The 11270-nt window shown below is 42.8% G+C and overlaps 1 protein-coding gene across 4 annotated transcripts in view; it reads right to left on the bottom strand.

Annotated features, from left to right (window-relative positions):
* Positions 1-11270, bottom strand: part of MBOAT2 (membrane bound O-acyltransferase domain containing 2) — a 123487-nt gene that overhangs the window by 6895 nt on the left and 105322 nt on the right. For all 4 annotated transcript variants that reach the window (XM_057558284.1, XM_057558285.1, XM_007195665.3 and 1 more), the window contains 5 exons: positions 9115-9307; positions 8643-8746; positions 5905-5969; positions 4452-4584; positions 1537-1688 (listed from right to left, as the gene is read on the bottom strand). In XM_057558284.1, coding sequence (XP_057414267.1) covers positions 1537-1688; positions 4452-4584; positions 5905-5969; positions 8643-8746; positions 9115-9307 — 647 coding nt within the window. The remainder of the gene's footprint in view (positions 1-1536; positions 1689-4451; positions 4585-5904; positions 5970-8642; positions 8747-9114; positions 9308-11270) is intronic.

The following is an 11270-nucleotide window of genomic DNA, read 5'->3' as shown; positions in this document are numbered from 1 at the left end:
CAAATTAAATATAAACCAAATGTGACCTCCTGGTTCTATAGCTGTAAGTGCCAGTGCCTGTTGAACAAAGTACCTGAGACAGAAAATCCAACCAATAGCTCAGTCACATTTAGACATATGTAATATTTCTGTTCAAATGGACATTTTAGCAGGAGTTACTTATGTCTTCCTGTATGATTATTATGACTCTGTGCTGTCATTCTAAATGCTAGGGTAATGGAAAATAGTTTTTGATCTCAAAGATATCACTATCTACTATGGGGAGAGTGGAATTTGGTGGGGGAGGGAGAGAAGATAAACATAAACAAAATATGGAATTCAAAACAATAATTTCTATCATGTAGAGATGAAAAAGTACCAATGAAATATAAAAGAGTGAAAAGGGAACCAATAAATGAAATGCAAGTAACTTATTATCTTCTGACTGAAGAAATTAAGAGAATTAATAATTCGTTATAAAGAACAAGCTATACTGTTTTTTAACTGCTTCATCATATTCTTTATTGTTCATCTTTTTTAAGTTTTCCTTTCCTTTTGGAGTTACCAGTCTTATAGCTGAACTCTTGTTCCATGGACTTTACCAATAGTTACTGGTGACTACCAGAGGATATATTTTACTTCCGTCCCTAAAATATCCCTAGTGACTCTTAAGCCTCTGCTTTAACAAATAAACTCTTAAACCCTGGCTCTCGAGCAGGGGTGAGCAAACTACGGCTTGTGGGGCAAAGCTAGTCTGATGTCTCTCTCTTTTTTAAATTGAGATATAACCGACATGTAACATTATTAGTTTCAGGTGTACAACATAATGATTCGATATATGTATATATCATGAAATGATCACCACAATCATCTAGTTCACAACCAAGTGTAGGAAGAAGAGCTCCACTTTCCAGTGTAACCTTTGAGAGATCTGAAGCAGTGGTTACCCAGCTGATATTCCTCACTGTAAATCACACTCTCATCGGAGGTCTGAGTGGTGTTAATCCTTCCATAAATAAACTTGTGACTGCTTGGTTTAAGATTTAAAAGTAACTGACAATGCATTTAACTGCAGAAAACAAGCTAGGGTACTATTTTTCTATTCTACCCAATAGCAAGAAGCTCTCTTTTAAAAATAAATTAAAATGAAAAATAAATAAAATAAAATAAAATGATACAAAGGAACTTATTTACAAAACAGAAATAGACTCACAGACACAGAAAACAAACCTATGGTTACCTAAGGAGAAAGGGTGGGAGAGGGATAAATTAGGAGTTTGGGATTAAAATATATACACTACTATGTATAAAATAGATAACCAACAGGGACCTACTGTATAGCACAGGGAACTATACTCAATATCTTGTAATAACCTACAATGGAAAAGAATCTAAAAAAGAATATATATATATACACACACACATACATGCATACATACATATGTAAATAACGGAATCACTTTGCTATACACCTGAAACTAACACAACATTGTAAATCAACTATATTTCAATAAAAAATTTTTTTAAATTTCCGATATTTTTAAGAGTAACACTTACCTGTAAAACATGAATGATGGTTTTATAGAAAGAAGAACGAATGGCACAACTGTGTAACTTATTGCTATCTGAGTTGCTATCCATGTTATGACATCATACAATAATTTAAGTTGGGGAGGTTCGATGAAATGATGTCTAAAGTTATTTCTCACCTGAAATAAACAAAAATATTTATCTTTAACACTGCTTATAAAATTACACTGACTATATCAACTGTTTCAAGGATGTGGAATAAGCGAAACTCTCATACGTTGCTGGTGGGCATCTAAAATGGTACTGCTACTATGGGAAAAGCTGGATCTGGTTCAGAAAAAACTAATACGTGTATATGTATAAAAAATTTGGAGAGCGCATGGGGAAGCACGTGAGCAAAATGTGTGAATCTGGGCAAAGGGCGTATAGGAGTTCTTGGCAATTTTTCTGTAGATTTGAAGTGGTGTTAAAATTAAAAGTTCCCCCCCAAAGTTAAAAATTACACTTCCTAGAGCTCCTTAAATCATATTTTGTAAACTATAGTACAGGCACACCTCGTTTCATCGTGCTTCACTTTATCATGCTTCGCAGATACTGCGTTTTTTACAAACTGAAGGTGTGCGGCAGCCCTGTGTCGAGCGAGTCTACTGGAGCCATTTTTCCAACAGCGTTTCCTCACTTCTTGTCTCTGTGTCACATTTTGGTAATTCTTGTAATACTTCAAACTTTTTCATTATTATTATATCTGTAATCGTGTTGTGTGATCAACGACCTCTGATGCTATTACTATGACTTGCTGAAGGCTTAGATGATGGTCAGCATTTTTTAGCAATGACATATTTTTTCATTAAGGTATGTATACTTAGACACAATGTTATTGCACCCTTAGACTACACAATAGTGTAAACATAACTGTTATGTGAACTGGGAAACCAGAAAAATTCGTGTGACTCCCTTTACTGCAATATTCACTTTATTGCCGTGGTCTGGAACCGAATCCACAACGTCTGCCTATACGTAAATAAGGTTCTCTCTGTGATCAATTTTTCTACTACTATGAAAGGAGACATCCTTCCTCTTCTTTAACCTCTGCATTTGTGAAAGACAGCTATTACACACTGAGCTTAGGTCAAAGAGCACTTATTAAAATGAATGGCAATTACACACATCATTCATTAGGGGAAGTTGGGAAGGGCTCCTCAGGAAAAAAGTGCTTTCTAATAACCACTGTTTTAATATTTTTTAGCTTCTAAAACAGTCAAAACATTTCAATTTTGAAATGTGCAAACTTAACCAAACACTATTTTTTTTCTCTTGTGTCCCGGCTTTTTTCGTCTAATACGTTTATAGGTGAAGCGTGGCCCTGCTCTGAGATGCCACGCGAGTTCTTCAGAGGGGATGCAGTGTGAGGTTAGTGGCTCTTCCACACACAGACCAGCACTCTTAGTGGCAGGACCCTACCCAGGTTTCCTGCCTTGCTCAAGGCGGCAAAAGCTACCTGCACCCTCTCCCCTTCTGTCCACCAGGGGCAAATCCACTTCCCAAGGCGTGGCTCTCAGCATCCCATTCCCACCCTTACCCACCCTCCCTGACTCCCTGATGTGGGACAGATGAGGATTAGGCTCTTCCCCAGTTTGCTGTTCAAGTTCTTCTATTATTGGCCTCTTCCTCTCTCTCCAGCCCCACCCTGCCCCTGCCTTTTGCCTTTCCAGGATCATCCACCCTTTAGACATACATGAAGGCTCTGCTTCAACCAGATTTGCTCATCATTCCCAAATACACCACACACTTTCTAACTTGGTTTTGCTAATGTCATTTCTACACCTGGAAAGGCATTTTCTTCCCCCATTACGCTTCAGTCACTACTGAAATAGTAGTGACTATTTCAGTCACTACTGAAATAACTTTCATCATCATCATTCAAATAAATTTCGTCATTTCTACACCTAGAAAGGCATTTTCTCCCCCCATTACGCTTCAGTCACTAGTGAAATAACTTTCATCATTCAAAGCCCAAATCCAAGCACACTTTCCTACTGGGGCCACCTCTAGTCAACCCAACCAAAAGGGATTTCCTTCCCTCTAAACACCTATGGTACTTACTACCCATAAAAGCGATGGAATCTATCATATATGCCTTGCGATATATGCACCCACCCACACACCCCCCCCCCATATACAGATACCTACACAAATACATACACCTTATGCCCTTAGATTACAAACCACAGAAGAACAGCCTTTAGTTAATACTTGTTGACATTTACCTCATGTACCTCCAAGGTACCTTAACACTGAATACAATAAATGTCTGCTAGTTTGTTAAATGAAGCCAGCTCACCTGCAACTGACATAATAAGCCTGTTCAAACACTGTTTTTGTCACGTCACTTTCCTCCGATTGACTTCCAAGGACCTACACTAAACTGCCCCTCTTCTTTCCCACGTCACCAGCCTAATTCCTCAACTGTTTCCCAAATAATACACCAGGTCTCAAATACCCTACAGACCTGCGGCCTGCTTCGCACGTGGTGTCCGCCATGGGGAATGGCCCGTCCACGTTATCCAGGCCTGGCCACGGGCCCCTCTTCAGCTAAAAGAGGACTCAAAGGCTGTAGTTTTCAAGAAACATCTCTAAAATAAACCTACTCGTCTGGTCATCTCTATTTCACCCAGTTTTCAGCAACCCTTCCGAAGATTCTGTGACAACGAGGAACACGGTGTGGAGGCCTCTGTGGGCCAGGCCTCCCTCTCAGATGAACCAAGCGTGCAGCCCGCGAGGCACACTCAACACACATGCCAGGCACACCCCACGCTCCCAGCCAGCCCGCAGCACTGACCCGGCCAAAGGAGCAAGGCTGCCCGGTAGGCAAGAGGCTTACTGGGCCCCTGACACCAGGTCACGTGACCAGCACCGCAGGACGAGAAGGAACTCATACTCACGGCTCGCGCTGCCAGCGTCATCACCACTCCCGTGAGGAAAGTCAGGTAATAGCCCGGGTACACCCCATGCCAAATGGCAGAGAGGATGAACGTCTGGATGGTTGGACTCAAGGAGGTGCGCTCATAACACACCCTGGAAACCATGGAAAACATGAGTGATTAGAGCTTATCAAGTCCACAACGATCACTCTTATTCCTGGTCAGGATCTAGGAAAACAGCCACAACTTATTTTGGGCATCAGCTTGATCTGTGACTTCACGGAGGTTACGGCTATTAGGGATCAGATTTATGAAAAGAAATTTCATTTCCATCTCTTTACTGGTACACGTAATGGCCAAAATGATCATTTCTAGTGTTTGGGAGTCTATACTATGTACAGAAGAACTTCAACATATATAAAAGTTATTTTTATTTTACATTATTTTATTATTTTCTTTAGAAACATTTAGAACTTTCAACTGATCTAACAATAGTCTTCTGGGAAGTAGGCTGTGCTTAGTGTAAAGTGTTCTTGTCACAGGTAGAGAACTCAGATGAAAATAAGATTTTCCTAAGGTATCAAATTTAAAATACAACAACAAAAAATAACACAACAGATTAGCTCGGAAAATCTCCACCCACTGGGGAGACTGCAAGGCACCATGAAGCGATGATGTGTTTCGGATATTTCAAGAGGTAAAGGGATTGAACTTGTCATGAGTAAAGGACATGACAAAAGAAGGCTTCTCTACACAGAACGGTGCTTAGAGCCCTCCCATCCCAGGAGCAGTCTTTTATGAAATAAGCTCAAGATCGGGCAGTGTGTCCCATCAAGAACAAGAAGACAGGCCCACCGGGAGTTTCTGCGCGGTGTCCTAGCTCCGTCTTTTGTAATCGGTCCTCTGTCTTCCCCGTGTGCACGTGACAAGCCCTCATAATTCTCGGCACAGGCGCCTCTTTGCCCCTCGTTCCCGCACGCTTCCCACTCACACTTTCATCAGTCTCGACAGGGAGCAGCACATGGAGATGACTGCCGAGTTTGTACCAAGCCGGTGACCTTCCACTGCAGAGGCTGGGTCTCTGCAGCCTGTGCCCAACATATAAAGGTCTGCTGTCCTGAAATATTTTAAAACTGGAAGTGTTGTGCGAAATCTAGGGCATACGTATGGTGGCTGTGTAGGCATTTTTGTTTTTGGCCAAATCTCCCATGAATGAGGGACATACTGGTGATCTCAAACCTTGGTGGGCGTCTTTCAAGGCAGGCTACGAGGTCAGTGGGCTACATTCATGACTCAAGCCTAAACAGTTCTCTGACTTGGTAGCACCCTGCTTCGGACGACATTAACTCTGATTCCCGGTTAACGCAAGGTCACAGCGTGAATTTAATTTAGTTAAGAATGTGAACCCCGTGAAGCTCAGCCTCAAGAACTAGAGGCCAAAGCTCAGCTGATGATGGTTCTTGAAGGAGCTTACCTTTTGAGCCAAAGAGCTGTCTGAATATTCCAATTATCAAGAAACATCTTGAAACTTGTTGACATCTGAAAAACAAAGGAGCTTTCTTCTTTGGTCGACAAAATAATGAACCTTTAAATGTAAGTAACGTCTTACTGTGCTAAGAGAACATTACTTGACGATGATGGTAGTGTACGACCTCTTTCCTTAACACCGTTTTTTCTAATAGAGTAACATCATTCTATAAAAGGAGTTACTGGAGGGAACATCTGTGAGGTAAATGGATTCTCACCATTTTCTCCTGTGTGTTAACACTTACAGGAGTTGCCATGGAATTATCCCAAAGACACTCCTGATGGAGCAGCTGAATGGCCTTTCAGTGGCCGTTCACTGGGGGCCGGAGTGGACGCCCCACCAGGTGCAGCTTCACTTCCTTCAGTGCCTCCCTCCCCGGCCCCTGGGAGTCTTGGCCTCCCGGGACCTGCTCCCCCTGGAGGAGTGGTCTGCACATCTTCCTACCTTTCCAGGGCCTCACTCAAGCTTCCCCGACTAACGCCACCCTCCGATCTCAGAGGGAAGCTCTGGTCTCCTGGCCGTGACTCCTCCCCTGGGAAACCACCCCTCCTCGGCTCTGCACTTCTCACCACTTTAGATTCTCTGCTCCGTTATTTATTGCTCTCGTCAAAATCTGAGGATGAAAACTTTTTAAGAGGCAAAAAAATCTTACTCTTTTATGAATAAGGCACATATATACATATAGGATATAAAGAGATATACAATATATCTGTGATATTAAAATTTCATGGGGCCTGATTAGGAAAAAAAAAAGTCTCAAAACCTCCTTAGCTGGCAATAATGAACAAAACGTTAAAACACGGCCATATATTCATCACCCAATTTCCACAATTATCCATTTTCGCCTGTCCTTCCCCATTTTATTACTGACACTGTTAAGAGTATTTCAAAGCAAATACCAGACATCTTATTTCACCTGTAAATAGTTCAGAATTTATGTCCAATAAATAAGGACCTTTAAAAAAAAACTATCATCAGGGACTTCCCTGGTGGTCCAGTGGTTGAGACTCCGCGCTCCCACCGCAGGGGGCTCAGGTTCGATCCCTGGTCAGGGAACTGGATCCCATGTGCCGCAACTAAGAGTTCGCATGCCACAACTAAGGAGCCCACAGGCCGTGACTAACACCCGGCACAGCCAAATAAACAAATATCTTTTTAAAAAAGAATAAGAATAATTTTTAAAAATGTTACAAAAAAATAAAAATAAAAAAATAAATTTAAAAAACTATGACCAGAAAAAAAAAAAAAAACTATGACCAGATCTAACCAAATTAACAGTAATTCCTTAATATCATCCAATATCCATTTTGTATTCAAATACCCCTGACGGTTTAAAAACGTGGTTTTCCAGTTGGCGGGGTCAGTCAGGATCCAAACATATGGCACGGCTGGCTGACGTCTCTTTTAATGTGTAACAGCCCCTCTCTGCCCCCCGCTTTTCCCATGCCGTGCATTTGTGCGGGAAATCGGGTCACTGGTCCTGTGGCACTCCCCGCTTCTGGCCCTGGTGTCTAACTTACTTCTCTATATTCTGGGTCCCTTCCAACGGCAGAAGGATCTAGGGACCTGATCAGGCCTGTATGTCCTGTGGTCCCACAACCGCAGGTGCCAAGGTCCAGCAGTGGGTCCGGCTGCTCCGCTCACTATTCGTTCCCAGTCAGCCTCTCACCCGAAGTTCTGGTAACTTCTCCCATCGGGAACAGCCCCTTACGCAGGCTTGCAGAGCAATGCCTCCTCTTGGTTTTCCTCTCTTCTCTCCAGCTACCCCCTCCCGCATGCCTTCCTTTGCCTGGCCTGTAAGACGGGGGCTCCTTTGGGGGCTCTCGTCTCTTCCCACCCCCTCAGTGTCCCTCACGGCTACTCTCGTGGTTCCTCCCAAAACCTGAGGTGCGATAGTTCCCAAATTACAATCTCAGCCCATGCCTCAGCATTCACTGGCCGGCTGGACCACTCGGGTAAGTCTGCCATTTGAACACACCACCTTTCCCTTCAAACCTGTGCCTACCCCTTGCTCCTTACCCCAGTGACAGGTACCACGGTGAACACAGCGGTCTAAACCAGACCTCTGGGCATGATTCATAGCTCGTTCTCTCTTGCTGATTCCAATGTATCACCAAGTTCTGCTGAGTCTCTTAAACAGTGTCCAGTGTGTTTACGTCTTTCCAGCCCCACTGCCACGACCCTGGTTGAGGTCACCATCATGCTGGACTAACACAGCACCCTCCTAACAGGTCACTGTCTCAGGAGGGCGACGCCTTCTGCCTGACATAGCCCCATCCTCCTAACACACACACACACACACACACACACACACACACACACACACACACGCACACATACACACACACACACACACACACACAATCGCCTCACTAGTCTAAGCTGGCCTCCTATCTTAGAAATGCCCTACAGCTCTCTGATCACAGCCAATCTTTCTGTATCCCTGTAACCCCCACTCGATTAAAGTTCCAGGAGGGCCCAGATTGTACTGATCTTATTCACTGGCTCCCCAGGGCCTGGGGCACATGGTCAATGACCAATAAATATTGGCTGATTGAAAGAAGTGAGTATTATTATTACAAATCTTTCAGGACCAGTCTTGGGACATCACATCATAACCTATGAAGGCAAATTATGTTACTTAAAGTGTCATATGGTAACCAACTTCTTAATGATTTACTAACCTCTATTTGCTGAATTCTCAGATTGGAAATTAAGTCCCAACGAGCTGCTCCATTTTTGTCATATCCTCTGAATCCAAAGCCTGCCGCATTATTGATAGCGTCAGCTGTGATACACAAAGGAAAAGAAACTATTACAAACCTATGTAACAAACTACTATGTTCTCCCAGAAGATGTACGTTATCATATACTATCATCTTTAATTCTTAAACAGTCAAAGTAGATTCATTCTCATTTTTATATGATATAATAAAATGGGCCTTGATCCAGTTTTTAGGCTCTCCTAACAGTTTTTAGGTTCTATCCTTATATGTAGGACATGAACTTTAAGGTTTGTTTCTCCTGCATAGATGACCCTAGTTTTTCTCATTGGTCTTAACTATATATTCTCAAGAGGGTATTCTGCCGGCTATCACCAGGGTAAGATTTATACTTCCACACATTGACACGAAGGTTTATTCACGTGTTACTTACCTAACGTCCATGCAAAATAGTATTTGGGTCTGGCAGCCAAAAGAGAGACGTATAGATAGATAACCTTGGTTGGCCATGAAGCTGTAGCTTGAAAATGCTCATCAATGTTATACGCCACAGGTAATGTCTTAGAGATGGTCAAGTGAAATAACAAGGAAAGTCCACAGACTAAGAGCTTCTGAATAACTGCGAGCTGAAAGCAAGACAAGACTTCATAAACTTAATTGATACGTATTTACGTATTATTGCCACATAACTCTTCCTGAAGGTCGCATTAACCCTGTAACTCCATCCAAAATCCTGAACTCCGGCGTGCTCAGAATTTAAAGCCGCCACTGTCTCAGTCTGAACACATGAAGCCTTATGTCTAATGACTGCCTCTGGGTTATGGCTCAAATCACACTAGAAACCCCAATGTGTATTTTCAGGACTTTCAGTAAACTTAGAAAAACTAAAAGCAAACACAGGTGTATAGGGTGACTATGTAAAAATGTTAACAATAAGTTTTGGTAGTGGACTTTATGTGACTACACACACACACACACACACACACACACACACACGGCTTATTTTTTCCATTGTGCTTTTTCCCTATTTTCCAAATTCTAGGTATTTCATAGAAAACTATTTTTACAATAAACAACTTTCACATTTCTTTAAACCTGAAAGTTCTTTAAAGCAATTTTGTTCAAATGATAAAACCAAAAGAGCCACACCCAAGAAAACAAAAAGATCTGCATAAAGATTCTGATGGAAAGAAAAGGACAATCTTTATTCTGGTAAGGTTAAATTACCTTGAAAAACACCAACTCATGGTGTTTTTGTGTTTTCAGTAGGCTAGACTATTTCAATCTGGTTCAATATAAAGGAGATTTTACAGGCTACAGAGGTAAAGAAACAAACAGAGGAAAGAAAAGGCTGGATCCAGACGAAAGAATGTAACAAAATACTTGGATTTAGTGTCCTGCACAGTAATCAAATAGTATTCAAATTAACTACAGTAATTTGCAGATGAACACCTGTATTTAACACTTTCTGTAACGGGGCCAAAAAGAAAGGCTCAAAGGCGAGAGTCAGAGCACATGCCTGATTCCTGCACTTTCGAAAAACCTTTATTTATTCTCAGGAGGCGCTGGAAGGTCAAGGGCTCTTCACTGCAACTGTTCTTATTCTCATTTTCCTGGTCGTCTTTCAAAGCTTCCTCCAGTAAAGTAAGGCTACCTTTTCTTCACTCCTACCTCCAAAATATCTAACCTACACACCTGAATTTGCAACGGGTAATTAGGGAAAAATTATAATTATAAATGAAGTGAGATGAACCGAATGACCTCACATGTGAACCCAAAAATCGGGTACATCACTTTAGTAACATAATGAGAAGTACTGCGGCCGTTAGACTGTACACACTAGTTTCCAGGTCTCAGTTTAAAACAAGTTAAAGTAACATATACCTGATCTCAACTACCAGCTGGCACACACACCAACGAGAGTTCCCAAAAAAGCTCAGTCAGTGCGGGATCAGGAGCTCTGAAAGGCAGGGGTGAGGGGGCCTGAAGCTGGGAAGCCAGGTGTAACCCCCCGTTCCCACAGCCTCCTCTCCCCCATGCTGGCAGGAGGCCAGAAGTTAACTCTCAGGGAAGCCTAACCAGAAACGAGCCAGGCTTCAGGACGCGGGTCCAGAGTGGGGCTGGAATGAATGTGGAGCCTGTGGTGGATGCGTCCCGAGAGGCGATGTCCGCAGCCCCTCCCTCCCAGCTCCACAGACCAGCAGTCAAGTCTGAACACCCCGGGCAGAAGACGGGAGAAGCCCGCACTCAAGAAGCCAAACAGCCTCAGAGAAAAGACCTACAGGCATCACAGCAGAGACAGACAGGTGTTCCCCAGGAGACGTGCTCCCCTTCTTACATAGCAATGGATTTTCTATTTGGGCACGGTGAAGTCTAGCTAAAGATCACACGTCACAGCCTCCTTTGCAGTTGAGTGTAGCTATGTGGTCACAAGTAACATGGACAACTTCTGTGGCGAACCATCTTAGACCATGAGGATGAGGGAAACGCCCTAAGGATGGCCAAAACAGGAGCTTGGATCCCCCGCCCGTGGAGCTGCCATATTACCCATGGACCACTGACACTTGAGCTGTCCTGTAGGAGAAGAAT

Source organism: Balaenoptera acutorostrata, chromosome 12 (genome assembly GCF_949987535.1).
Source record: "Balaenoptera acutorostrata chromosome 12, mBalAcu1.1, whole genome shotgun sequence".
In the NCBI taxonomy this organism is placed as follows: domain Eukaryota; kingdom Metazoa; phylum Chordata; class Mammalia; order Artiodactyla; family Balaenopteridae; genus Balaenoptera; species Balaenoptera acutorostrata.
This window is presented reverse-complemented; position numbering and strand designations above follow the sequence as displayed.